The sequence below is a fragment of the Sceloporus occidentalis genome, unplaced genomic scaffold, assembly GCF_023333645.1.
Source record: "Sceloporus occidentalis isolate IW3139 unplaced genomic scaffold, rSceOcc1.0.p SCAF_13, whole genome shotgun sequence".
NCBI classification, from domain to species: Eukaryota; Metazoa; Chordata; class Lepidosauria; order Squamata; family Phrynosomatidae; genus Sceloporus; species Sceloporus occidentalis.
The window spans coordinates 18,212,818-18,227,603 of NW_028316993.1; the positions used below are offsets into that span (position 1 = coordinate 18,212,818).

Here is a 14,786-nt window from a genome sequence, read left to right on the forward strand (position 1 = left end):
TATAACTGGAGACCAGGTTTCAATTCCCAGATCAGTCATGAAACGCAGTAAGAGACCTAGGGCAAGTCACATGCTCTCAGCCTCAGGGGAAGGCAATGACAAACCTCCTCTGAACAAATCTTGCCAAGAAAACCCCAGGATAGGTTCGCCTTAGGGTCACCATAAGTCAGAAACAACTTGAAGGAACACAGTAACAACAAGGCAAACCTATCATGGGGGTTTCTTGGCAAGCTTTGCCTTTTCTGAGGCTGAGAAAATGTGACTTGTCCAAGGCCACCAGTGAATTTCCGTGGCTTAGTGCAGATTCAAACCCTGGTCTCCAGAGTTGTAGTCCAAAGCTCAAACTACTACACCACGCTGGCTCTCCCCAATAATCTAGGCATCCTAAAACAAAACAGAAAGCTACTTTATCTGCAAGAAAATGTTTATTTTTTGTAAACCCCACAGAAAAAAGAAGAAGAATGCAGCCAAGACCAAGTATTTCAATGAAAGTAGTGCCCCAAAGGCAGCAAAACAATAAAAAATAAAAAATAAAAATAAAAAAATGGGGGAACCTCAACACAAAAGAAAGTCAGTGACAATAGTCCATGTTTTTCACAAAGATGAAAACCTATGACATTTCTGAATAACACTTTCATGGTGACAATTACACAAGATGATTCAAAAATGCAAAATGACAGCAACATGCACACCTGGCTAAAGCTAGAAGTTTTTTTAATCTCAAAAGAATCTCTGATTAAAATGATGGATCTTTAATACTCCTATTTTTATTGACTTGCTTGTCCTACTTAATTTTTTTTAAACAAGGCATATCTGCCAATTCTTATGAAACTTTAAAAAGTGTTGTTGTTTTCAAAGAGGAACCTTGTCCTTCCAGAGTCTACTGCATGTTTGCAAAATCATAATGGTTTGATTTTTATAATTTTGCTAGTTACTAATACAATTTTGTATCCCTGCCCACTGCCCCCTCCCACCCACCCCAAACCTTAAACACTTCAAAAGTCGCCAGTGCAACACTTTCCTACCAATGCACAATATACACTTAAACTTAAATCTTTGTGCAATTTTTTTTCTGAGTTTTATTTTAAAAACTCTTTAAAAAAAAACTCCTTGGCACAACGGCTGAGATTTAGCCAGCCTCATTGAAATTAAATTGTCAAACTCAAGATGATATTAAAGTGTTAATTGCAGTGGACTTAAAAAAACAAAAACCTCCAAACTGCCGCTTTTTGAGCAAGCTTGACAGTCTCTTTCTTGTATACAGTACATTGCACAGTTCTGCCTTTAACAGAATGCTCCCTCTGCTACTCCTGAGCCCTCTGCAGCATATCTTTATCTAGTGAACACTGTTAGGTTTTGTAACCCAAACAAATAAACCAAAAAAGAGCAATGTAAATTTGGACTACAATGGGCATTCAAATTACCACTTACGATCTGCAGTAGACTCTGTAAAATGAGCTCAATGTTATTAGCAAGATGACAGCGAAAGGGGGAGAAAATTCTTTATACTATCAGGATTCCTCTTGAAAGGTCTCTTTTCCCAAGGCACTGTTGAAGAAGACTGTTCTGAAGGGACTAAACCAGAGCTTGGAAAAGTTACTTTTTAACTATAGCTCCCATTATCTCCAGCCAGCATAGCCAGTGGGCCATACTGGTTGGGGATTCTGGAAACTGTAATATAAAAAGTAACTTTTCCAAGTTCTAGACTGAACAGACTGATGGGAATCGAAACATTTCACATAACCGCCAAGGTTAAATATAACTGTCTACCCCCCTTTGCATTATTTATGCCTCCCCTTAAAACTGATGCCCACTTTTAAATATGTCTGGTCCTTAGCGGGGTAAAAACAAACCAATTCCTTGCACAAATTCCTCCTCCCACCATTCTACTCCATGGCTTCACATTGTAATAATCAAAACTTTGTTTGACTATAAACCCTTTCACTCTTAAAAAAAAACCTTAAACAATTTCCATCATTATTCCTTGCCATTTTTAATTTGCCATTTTGGCCCCATTATATTTTTTTAAAAAGGGAGGGGGGAAGAAAGGGTTTAGAGTCAAACAGAGTGCCATGTTATTTTTCTTTTCTTTACAAGAGGGAACCTTATAAGAGTGTACATATTTTCTAAAAAAAGAAAAAAGAAAAAGAATAGAGGCAGAATTTGCTATGTGAAAACCAAGAGTTGTGGGTTGTTTTTCCCTTAATGTGTTGGCCAAGAAAAAAACTGTAAAGTTCTGTGAGGTTTTCTAAAAATTTACAAGAAAAAACTGATGGGCAGTTCTAGCCAAACCTTGGTGTTGGGGTTCTGTCTCCCCACTTCCCTCTTTTTATTTTTATTTTTAAACAATAAATCAGTACAGTCTCACACAATACAAATTTCATCTTGACTGCAAGAGATTTTTCTGTGTGATGCTTCCGTGTGACGAACTGAAAGTTGGTGTTTACTTCTTCAGGGGCTGATAAACTGAGGCATTGGGATCGAGTCCAGAAGGGCTGGTCTCCACAAATTTGGAAGAATAATGTGGGGAAACAGGACTCAGCGTGCTGGTGGCCGCAGTGTACGTTATGCTGGGCATTACTGCCATAACTTCCGCTATCTTCTGTTTTAGGTCCTTGATTTCCTGATCTTTTTGAATTATCTGCCCTGAAACATTAAACAAAAAGAAACACGAAAATGTCATTCAGTGCCAACTCACAACCAATAAGAACCGTCAGAAACAAAACAGTAAGAAACAAAAACAAAACAGAAACCAAATATTACAAGTGTACATATATATCTGTTTTGATGGGGAAGCCCATGGATATATCTGAACAATGCAAAAGCAGCAAATGGTTTTTAAAAAAATAATTTTAATTTAACAATTAGGTCATCGTTCTACTTTCAAAACACAAGATAAAATACAGATTTACAAAACTGAGATCTCTGGTTTCTCTTCAGATTGTATAAATCTTTCACCTTTTACTAAAAGCAGCCAATGTTTTAATACAAAAATACAATTATATTACTGCTGGATGGCGACATTAATACAATATTGTCATCCAGAACAGAACACTACTCTTGGATTAACCTTGTGTGCCCTCTGCTGGCTAAAGATGCCATTTGCAGTGCACAATTACCACAACTAGAGCTAAGCCACACAGCAGAGAGGGACTGAGTTTTGCAAATATATTTGTATTAAAGAGGGCCATCCTTTTCACCAACACTGTCTCTGAAAGAAGGGGAGAGAGGAAAAATGTTGTGGCTTGTCTCCTTGATACCAATACATCCTATACTATTACAGTGAGAAGGAATACATGGAAAGGACTAGTGGGTTTCTCTCCCATTTCCCAAAACGCTCATGTCACATAGCCATTTGGACCAGCAATGTGGCATCCGCGACAAATAGAAATGGTACCAAAGAATAATCGGAAAGGTGCTATACAATGGTTTTCTATGAATGGGGTGGGAAAAGCAACTCTAGATTCCCTCTCACTCCCCTCAAAACTGAGGTTTAAAATTTAGTATACATTTAAAGATTCCTGCTAAAGAATATTATTTCATTTTCACAGAGGCCCTCGCAAAAGGATTATTTTCTAAAGCATGGAACCAAGGACCAGTGAAAAACATAAATTGAACTATTCAATCAGATTTCTGTTTTTATTATTTTCCCTTCCTACTTTCCATCCCATTTGGAACTCAAACTGTGCCTGGGCTCTTAATTTCCTACCTTATTACATTTTTGAATATTGTGCAAATTTACAAATTGAAAGTGCTCTCAGAGAGCCAATAAAATCTAACCACGTGTTTTCAAGCACTGCTTGCTTCTGTTCTCAGTGGGGAAAAATACCCAGAACGCCTAAGACTTTCATTGGTATGGACAATGAGGTATTTGATCAGAATTCTCTGGCCAAATCTCTGCTGCTCAGAAGGACCAAAGCAATTCTCTCAAATTTCTCAACCAGCCATCTGTACTCTCTATTCTGTTTCCACAGAGACTCTCAGAATTATTGTTTGGTGCTGAAGCAGAAGTTAACCTAATTTAACAAATTACCTACTGTTGGTTAAGTCTGAACCCTACACTGAGCAAATACTGACATTTTGCCTGAAGAAAAAACGCAGATAATGTGATGGTGGAGGTTCCTCTGCCAGCCAAAACCAGAAGAACTTCATGGGTAGCCAAAAGGCTTGAGTGAGACTACGTGTTTTGTCAGGTGTTTTGTTTGTTTGTTTAACTAAGACTGGCACATTCACAACAGAAAGAAACATAGCATGCCCTTGGTATCCACTGGGGTTTGGTTCCAGGACCCCCTGTGCATATCAAAATCTGTGGATGCTCTAGTCGCACTAAATACCGACGTGTAATGAAATTATAACTCTTATATAAAACAGCAAAATCAAGGTTTGCTTTTTGGAATTTATATCTTTTTGGAATAGTTTGAAATCATGGATTGTTGAATCCATGGATGGCTGAATCCATGGACATGGAGGGCCAACTGTTACTTCTGTAGTTTGTGCAGCCAAGGGTCTACAGAATCCCAAGGGCCATGCATAAAACTCTGTGTGCTCGCTGTGACTTTTCTGCACAATCCCCCCTTATACTCTGCAGAAATCTGATTCGGAAGGTTAGGAGACCCCTCTGTAGGACAAGGAAATGCACCCCTGAAGTTGGAAACTGCCAAGCTTCCTCCATCTCTGGTGCCCTATATGCATGGCAGTGCTTTCCATTTTCACAGGTCCATAATGTATTACTAAACAAGAAGGAACAGTCTTGTTTTCCACTGCTCTGAAGAATTCCACTTACCTTGGGCTATCTCAAGCTGTCTTTTTGCATCTCCTAACGCAGAGAACAGGTCCAACTTGATCCTTGTCTCCGCACTCAAGCTGTTCTCTAAGTGCTGTGTCTTATCCTGCATGGCTGAAAGTGCTGACATTAACACCTCTGTATCCTTTTCATTCTCTTTGTATTTCCGCAGCTCCTTTGAGAATAATTAAAGCAGGACTGTTACGAATAAGGTCTTTATACTGAGATAGGTGGGAAAAGTAAAGTGAATGTATCACAGGCTAAGGAGTGGTGGGAGAACTGTGTGGGCTAACCTGCAGTATTCAAGACCATTTGTTTATATCCTTGACTATGAAAGCAGTATGAAAATACACATATATGCTTCAACAACATAATTTGAATATAAAGGTAACTAACATTTTCAGAAGCAGCAGCTTGTAAATCAAAATGCACAATTATATACTTTCTGTACCTGTCTTTCCTAAGAAATGATTGCAACATAGTCTTTTTGTGGTTTGTTAACATAAACAAAACCATCCCAGAAAGAGAGTTGGTCTGGTGTGAGGATCTGCTATCTTTTGGCCATGTCTCTCAGAGTCCATTCTATACTCCAAGCTTCATGTTAGAGTAAGAATATAATAATAGTTCTTTTGGAACAGAGCAAAGGCATATGAAGTCCATTACCTTCTCTGCCACACTGATGACTGAGATACCTACAGGAAACCCACAAGCAGGACACAAGAGCAAACATCATTTTCTGCCCTATGTTTCTTAGCACCCAGTATTGAGAAGTTTTTTTTTGAGCTTTGATAAAAGCCATCAGGCCTAGTAAATCTATAACAACCTAAGCTGGCTGCCATCACCACATCCTATAGAAGTTAACTAGACTAGTCTAACTATGTATAGAAGGGCTTACTTTATCAATTTTATTGTCTGTTTGTACAGCGCTGTGTACATCTACAATGCTAAATAATAATAATAATAATAATAATAATAATAATAATAATTTGTCCTGAATCTACCACCATTTAGCTTTACTGGATGATAAAAACACTTTTGATGACTCTTAGTTCAGGATGACTCTGTATTCAAGATTCTCCTGAAACAGGTTGGCCACCATTGATGTGAGGTGACTGTGGGAATCCCACTTGGTCTTTTTCAGTGGAGAGGAACATGAAGCTGTCGTGGAAAAAACCCTTCCTTAGAGTAACTATCTGACTGGGCTGACCAGTGGCCATGCTGGCTGTGGAACTCTGGGCAATCTAGTCCAAAAATGTAATGTTTTCAAGCTCTGTCTTACACTAAACAAAACTGTTTGTCCATATGGCCCAGTACTGTCTACTCTTGACTAGCTGTAACTTCCACAGTTTTAAGCACATCTTTCTTAATCCTACTTCTTGAGAGCATCCAGGCTGATGAAGTGAAACACTAGGGACTGAACCGAGGTTCACCTCCATGAAAACACATTTCCTACACAGAGCTGTGGATTTCTTTATAGAGACCTAATGAGAGCTAAGTGGTGCCACGGAGGGTCAAAATGAACTCAAGAACAAGGTCTTGGTGCTCAACCTGACTGTTCAGTAGGTCCTATTAGCTAATAAGAGATTGTCTAACTGCCTCTCTATACAGTTGTCCCTCCATATACGCTAGGGTTAGAGGAACAAGACCCCCGTGAATATGAAAAAAACCGCAAGTAACAAAAACACTGTTTTTACCTGAGAGGACACCTCTCTAGGAATCTCTAGGTTCTCCAGTGCAATGTGGTCAATGTCCAACATACACTGACCATAGAATGGCACTGGAGTAGCTACAAATGGTCTTTCAGTGCAACTTTTAGTTAAAGTTGACCACAGAGTTGCACTGGAGGACCTAGACAGTCCTAGAGAGAACATATTAATGAAATCTGTGAATAATCAAATCTGCAAATATCAAAGCCACAAATATGGAGGGATGACTGTATACCTGAAACTCCTGTGTTTGCTCATGGGTTTCTGACGAGCTCTGTTACATACCTAATGTGTCCATGCTTTATTTTAAGGGTAGGGTGCATTTAATTTTTTTGCTCCAGCTATTTAATGCCAAAGCGCTGGATGTATTTGAGAACATAAAAAAGAAAGAAGCAGGAAAAAAAAAGAGAGGGTTTTACTTAGTATGTCTGTCAAACCCACAAAGTCAAACAGTTTTTCTTTTTAACACACAAATAAAAAGCTTAAGATTAAGAATATATTCCTTTCTATGTTTCAAAGCTCTCTGCAAATCAAATCAAGAGTTGTGCGACTTTTCCCTAGATAATTTGATTATGTGGGCTTTATATGCAACACAAGGAGAAAAAAAACACTGAAAATGCAGATGTTTTATGGCAAATCTACAGAATGATAAGTGAGGGGAAACAGAGAACAAGTTAAAAAATAGATGTAGAATCTGAATCTATTTTTATATGCATTTTTTGAAATGTACTTAAAAAAAATATAAAGAACATTGTGCAAATCATTTTAACAGATTAAGGGCTCTTTATGGAAAGAGAGTGCTTAAACTTCTCCACCAATTCTTCTCTGAAAATAAAGGCTACCCTCTCTTCCTTACTGTTTTTACTCATTCCCTCTCTCTCTGGAACGATCTAAAACTGGAATTAGTCTATTAAAATATTCATATTTTGTATTATTCCACTCAACAAAACCTCGAGGCAGTTATTTAAACTAAATGAATTTTCTTTTAAATCCAAACATAATGAAAAGACTACTAAACTATGAAAGTGCTTTAGCAATAGGAATAGCTAGCATTCTGTCATGAGGACTCTATTATTACTATCTTTTTAGATGTATGTGAAAGGCTGAGGAGAGAGAAATGTTTGCAAGGGAACTGAAAAAGATTTCAGAGAGTTGTCTCTTCACATAATGTGACATGTCTCTTCTTTTAATCCATGGTTACCTATAGACAAGTAGGCTTTACTGGTTTTTGAAATAAAGGTAAAATTTCACAAAGACTATTTAACCAAAGAGAAAGTGGGACAGTGACACAAACCAATGAGATGACAAACCATCTTCAAAATGGCTCAGGACTAGGGCAACTATAGGATTGTTCTCCAGATGGAAATGGAATGAAATTTTCCAGCCATTATGTTCATCTAGAATGCTTCTAGATGAAACTTTGATCATTTGCAACCTTGACTTCATTCACAAACATATATGATGGGATCTGACATAGATAATGTCTTTTAATTCTCTCATGGTTTCCATCTTTAAAAATATGTTCAGCAGAAAAAGGATAACTGCACAATGCCTTTTGATTAATGATGGTAGGAGAAGTCTATCTAATAAGGCCCTGCCACCTTTTGAGGGTCAACTGTTGGAAATATACAGGAGTCCTTTTAAGTTAAGAGGCCTAATTGTGGAAGTGTCTCTTCCTTTTCTTATCTTGTTTGTTTTTGTTCATCAAAGTTTTGATTTGGACTGGATAGAAAGGCAGAAAAAACCCTGTTGTTTCTGGTTCCACTTGGAACCATTTATTGACACTTCCTGCTTAACATGTTTCCCACATAAACCTATAATTAATGTATGCCAAATGTGTTTTCATGTGGAGTGGGCAATTTTTCCAGCTCCACATTTTGATGCTATATTTTTCAGTGGAAAAATTTTCCTCCCCATCCATATATATATGTGTTGAGTTGTGTGTGTGTACATATGTATTTGTGTGTGTGATCCATAGGTGTCTGGGATGTTGTATAGCAATCAATCATGCTAGATAGACTAAAAACAGGATGTGATGTTCTAGTTATTTCTCTAAGGAAAAGTCCTAATCCCTCAGAGGAACACAGCAATGTATTAATGTACTACCAAGTTTTTGTTTTACAAAGTCTCTTGCCTCTCAATCAGTCACACATGCAAGTAGTCAAGACAAAGTGTGATAACTTGCCTATAGCTACAGGCTCATTTATATCCTTTAGTGAAATAAAATCCACCACTCTGGACTTCAAAGGAGCCAACTGGTACTTCACTAGCACACTGATACTGCACAATAAAATAAAATAGTGCACAAAGACAAAGTTACGTTTGAAAGAATGCAAACAAACAAAAAACCTCCCACAAGGAGAGAGAAAAACTGCGAAGAAAAATTTTTTTTTGAGGCCAGTTTGCTTTAGGATGAGAAAAGAAAGTACAACTCTATGCACTTCTGAAGTGCTAAAAGTTTGACGGCCAAGTCTGATAAACATCCCAAAGAGTACAAATTTTACCATGGGCAGAAGACCACCCTGGAATGTCTATTAACATCAAGGAAGGATGAAGGCATACAGTGTCTTGGTGCCCTCTTGTTACCTGAACTTTCATTTCTAGATCTCGTATCTGATCTTCTTTCACTTTTATGTCAATTGTTAACTTCTTGCACTCTGTCTCCAGGTCTCTGATGCGATTTCGTAATGTTTCAGTGCATTCGCCTCTGCCAAGTAAGACAAGAACAGAGAAAGGGAAGTAACTTTCAATGTGTGTCACAGTTAAGTTTCACAGAAGCGTTAACACTGCAGGAGGGAAAAGGTGCTACATTTGCTCTTTCTAGTTCAGTGACAGTATTAAAAAATGACAGTCAGTAGGATACAAATGCCTTGTGAACCACATAACCCTCAGTTAGTTCTTGGAACCCACATTTCAAATGTGAGCTTCTGTTCCCTGAATATAGGCAACTTCTCTCTGAAGCTGGAGGGGGGAACCCCTTCTGCATGTAACTTTCTTAATCCTAGACTCTAAAGTAAGTCTCTGTCTTTTTCTTCTCAGACTTCTTAAAGCTGTTGGACACAAAGTACTGCCAAAAGAGAAACCTGGATGCACAAATGCATTTCAGTCATCGTTTCGTGAATAGTATGGCACACTATTTAACAGTGGTTATGCATTTGCATACTATAAACACTGCCAATTCCACCAATTTTGCCACTAAAAATAGAGTGAATCTAGAGATTTGGCAGAATCATGGTAGAGCTTGTGTTGGACAATTACATTTCAATCTATAAGAGAAGGGGATGTATAGTTCTGCAGTGGCAAAACACACCCCCTTCATGTAGTAGCCTAGCTTAGGGGGAAGAAGGCATCAACCTAGCTTTTCATCAATATGCTATTTTCATATGCAAGGATTTTTATTCCCACCCAGGGGAGAGTACAAAAATGTAACCCAAACTTGGAGTTTCAAATCGTACAGCCCAGTAAAAATAATTATTATAAACTGTACACAAATATAAAACTGTACACAATACTAATCATCATAATAAACTGTACAAAAATATAAAACATTACAGATATCTCAGAATAGCACATAGCTCTTGGATCGCAGGAGACATTGTTCAGTCATTGTAGTCCACGAATATGGGGAAATGTCATTAGAAAATATACCCAGAAATCTCAGAACAAAACAAAATTCCAAGAACACATTTCATAATTCTTCTGATCTCATGTGATATGAAAGATCTGCCTTTACAAGCATGTTCCTAATCCTAAATATAGACTGGTGCTTATTTCTTTTTCAAAATGCAGCTATTGACATTTTGGTAGCTGTTAATAATTTAGTAAACAATTAAATACAAGTCTTTATACTTTCAGTTATATGGAATTTAAACAGTGAAGACAGAGGAGAAAATGAAGTACAGGTACCTGGTAGCAGCAGCAAATGCAACAGCCCGTGCAGCGGTTGCTTCTTCCAATTTCTTCCTTTTTTTTTCTTCCATCAACTGCTTTTCTACAAAGGTCCGTGCCTCCTGCTCTGCTTTTAATTTTTTCTCCAACTGGCCAATAGTCTGCTTATCTTTTTGTTTCATTTGTACAGCATTATGTAATCTGGAAGAGAAAAGAAAGATGTAACATTTTTCTGTATTCAAAATGTGTGAGGAAAACCATCAGCAACGAAAATCATAAGAATCCTGTTCTGTTTTACTGTCTTCGTGTTCCCATCCTGTGCAACTGAAAGTTTACAGATAATGGTCTGTGAAAGTGTGGCAAAATAGGATGCAGTATCTAGGGATCAGCTCCTAGGATACAAAACTCCTTTTGATTGGGTATTTTAAGTTTTATACTTTCACACTTGTGTTGAGGTAATCATTTCAGATGTTTCCAGTTTTCTGAACACATACTATTATAATTTACATATTAGATTCTTTATATATTTCATGAACACCCCCACTCTCATTTTTACCTATATGTTTTTTCTACCATTTTGGCCATTTGGAAGAAATGCATGGTTGTGAAAGCTTGTAGAGAGAATTTTGTAACTCTTTGGTTGTCCCAATAAAGGTACTACCACAATATGGGTTATTAAAATTAAAATGGTTGATGTTCACCTAGATCTCTTAAGCCAAGCTGCACAACAAACTAGCTCTGTCTTTGTGAATACAGTGCGCCCGCGCCATACGCGGGCACGCCATATGCTGCCTTGAACATACGCGCTCAAGTCATGGGGCGCGTGCGGGGCGGAGCGTCCCATTCAATTGAATGGGCGCGCCCGCCCATTGCACCCCGCGCGCTCCCACACTGCCGCGCACGAGCCCCATTGTTTCCAATGGGGCTCGAGCATAGGCGGAATTTGCCTTACGCGGAGGGATCCGGAACGGATCCCCCGTGTAAGGCGAGGACGGACTGTAATAAAAGGTTCAATGTAGACAGAAATAGGGATCATTTCATTTCAAAGCCCTTGATGAGATTTCTGTACACCTGGATGGCCGCAAGCATGCCCTCCAATTATTCTAGATTACTTGAAGCCTCAGATTATTGTATATCTGACTAGTGTAGTTTATGTACCTGCACTTGGTTCAGTAAGTAAAACAGTTACCCTCCAGAGCTTACAATAGGTCCTTCCAGAGTCCTGAATTCAACCAACTGTAGATTGTCAAAATAAATGGTGGTGAGGTGAACGTGGACATGCTGAAGCGTTCATGTTGATGTCATCATCATTTAATAATATGGGGCGTGATCATCTGTGTTTTTTCAGATCCACACGGGGTCCAAGAACCAAACCTCCACAGATCCAAAGGGCCCACTGTACAAGTGTAGAAGGCAGCCATAGTAAGGCAAATCTATTGTGGAGTAGGGCTAAACTTACTTATTCTGAAGCAGCTCGTTTTCTTGCCGAAGTTGTCCAATTTCAGATCGAATCCCTCGCTCTGTGCTGGTCAGAGAACTGATCTGACTACGCAGCTCTTGTTCAATCTGCCTGCTTGCCTGCAGGTCAGCCTTTAACTTCTTAATATCTTGTTCCAACCTAGGGTTAAGAAAAGGAGCTTAATTAATTGATTAATTACTTTGTTATTAATTTCTGAAACGGAACAAAGTAAGTTTTGTCTCTTTTTTGAGTATTCAAGCTTTGTACTCTGCTTTCATCTTTTTTTTTTTTTTGAAAAAAGCAGCAACAACCAATGCCATAATTGTTTTTTTAATCTCTTCTTTAATCATCTTTTCTAGGCCTTTGCCTCAACCAGTTTACTACATTCATTACAATGCTTTCATCCTGGGATAGACTCACACTGCAATCACATGTAAAATGGATCAGGTGGGACAAACAATCTGAATTGCAAAAAGGATGCCTCTCCTTTCTATACTCTGTCAGTCTCCTACAATCTTCGCTCCATTCACTTTCCTCCCAGCCAGCCTCATCTGTGCTACTGATGGGTCGATAGATGTGGGGTAGGGAGAGTAACAGTCTGGGGAACACACTTTGCTTTACAGACAGACATTACAACAAGAAGTTTGCCTGAGTCATATGTAACCTACATCTTAGTCAGAATATTAACAGAGGCTTGTCACTTATATTTGCAAATACTGTATATTTCTAGCCAGGTTTTTGGAGGGTGTTTGCAGACTCCCGTGTGTGTGTGTGTGTGTGTATACACGTACCAATTTTCTCTAGTTTTGCTGCAATAAAGAGAAAACACAGCAGAAGTTCAACGTTAGAAATATTCAGCTTCACATGTTATACTACTGAGGTATTTGTTGTACTTTCAATTTCATGGTTTGCCCAATAAATATACAACAGAGTTAAAGGACTTTGGTAAGCTGTAGCACAGATCTTATGGGACTTTCTCCCCAGGAACAGAAATGTAAGCATGAAAGCCAAGGAAAACAACAACAACACACAATGATTGTTAGATGTTCAAGTAAATGAATGTTTTGCCTTCTTTGCCAAGGTGACTCATTAGTATGCACTACAGTACTTAAAGTCTTGATTTAGGTATCAATATGTTCTTAGTTCCACAGAGTCGGAAGGAACATGGCAGTGGGGTGCACACAATGATCACTGAACTGGAAAGGGACTAATATCTCCCACCCCATGCAATGAGTACTGCTAGCTGCAACCATTCATTTTGGTAGCACATACCCTGTGTCAGGAATATCCAAAGTGTCCACTGCATCCGCACTGTAGAAATAATCCAGGTTGACACTACTTTAACTGCCATGGCTCAATGCCACAGAGTTCTGAGAACTATAGCTTATTTTGGCACCAGAGCTCTCTGGCAGAGAAAGCTATATGTCTCATGACACTACAGTTCCTAGTATTCCACAGTACTCAGCCGTGGCAGTTAAAGAGGTGTCAAACTGGATTATTTCTGCAGTGCAGATGCAGCTTTAGTCATTTGTGGGCTACAAGTTCTTTTCCTAAACAGCACAACATCAGGAAGACCAGTCTACAGTCTGAAGCCCCATCCTGCACATTTGCTAGATTGGGATAGTTCAATGAACTCCAACTGGGCTGTTTTTAAAAGAGAACCAACACGACTATCCTGCTACATGCACATTCAGAGCTACTGACTCAAATAGTTTTACACAATAGAGAAATCTATTCTAGATCCGAGATATAGTCCACTTGTGTGCATGCACACATACGGGCTCAGAGAGATACACTGCAAGAGATAAACACACAGCAGTTTAGAAGGTTTAATTTTAATCTTTCCTGACCAGAAACCATCTGCCATATGTCATATTTTAGAAATAAATTGTCATTTTGAATAGAAGCCTCCACCCTTTTGCTGTAACATTTTGACAGAAAAACAGACTTTAAATATGAACAAGTCTAGTAAATTAAAATCATTTGGGCTCTAACAAATTAATATAACTCACAGCATATTAAACAAGTACATACTATCTTCCAGCCCTACCACACGAACACTGATTTTTCTGCCAGCATTGCACCATCGCCTGATCACCAGCGTTAAAGAGTACATTCTAACAACAAACCCTTTTCATAAAGTTATATACAGTCCAGAAAATGAGCATATTTATACAAATATGGCAGGCTTGCTGAATACCATATCAAACAATGTCATAATTAGTATTAGCATATGGATTAGCTGAGGTCTCCTAAATTATACCAGGGACTGCAATCTGTTTTTCAGGTTAAAGAGTGCCCAGAAGGAGATAAGGACGTTAAAAGTATATTTTGGGTTCATATTTCTGTGGTCAGATGACAATATCTTTAAGAAAAGAAAGGGACACATCTTTTAAGTTTGTACAAAGGAGGAATAGGAGACACTGGGCAGAAAGGGATAGAGGTGTTAAAGTGTGGCAATGTCTGTTCTCCTGTGCAAACTACAGTGAAACTTACACAAGAGTGTACTTACATGAACATGAACTTCTAGAAAAGTATGGTTTGATAATGCTCCTTGGGAACTTTGTTTCACATTAATGAGGGGGAAAGCAAGGCAACTGAGATCTTCTGGCTCAAACACTACAACTTTTGAAGGCAGATGTGCCTAGGAATAGCCTCTTATAACATATTACACACAGGTTATGGGGAAAAAAGAGGAAGAGATAGCACAGATAGGGAGGAGTGTGCAGGAAGCATCCACTTTCTATGCCTTTGCTTTTGATGATTAACTCTTTTGATACTTGCAAATTACAAGGTCCATTAATTTGACAAGGGGCCTGCCCTTTCATTAGTTTTTCTTGCTTATGAGGCTTACTTGAGATTGCTTGCTCACTTGCTTGCCCATGCGATCCCAAACCTTGCCTCTGGAAAGAGCAGACCCCTCTTTGAATTAATGGAACTTGTCTGTGTA

At 38.5% G+C, this 14,786-nt stretch overlaps 1 protein-coding gene across 2 annotated transcripts in view; it reads right to left on the reverse strand.

The window, feature by feature from the left end:
• Nucleotides 1-406: 406 nt before the first annotated feature.
• The window catches only part of MACO1 (macoilin 1), a 70,405-nt gene continuing 56,025 nt past the window's right edge, over nt 407-14,786 (reverse strand). For both annotated transcript variants that reach the window (XM_089478377.1, XM_089478379.1), the window contains 5 exons: nt 11,837-11,995; nt 10,396-10,578; nt 9,076-9,196; nt 4,784-4,958; nt 407-2,646 (listed from right to left, as the gene is read on the reverse strand). In XM_089478377.1, coding sequence (XP_089334503.1) covers nt 2,444-2,646; nt 4,784-4,958; nt 9,076-9,196; nt 10,396-10,578; nt 11,837-11,995 — 841 coding nt within the window. In that variant the 3' untranslated portion in view covers nt 407-2,443. The remainder of the gene's footprint in view (nt 2,647-4,783; nt 4,959-9,075; nt 9,197-10,395; nt 10,579-11,836; nt 11,996-14,786) is intronic.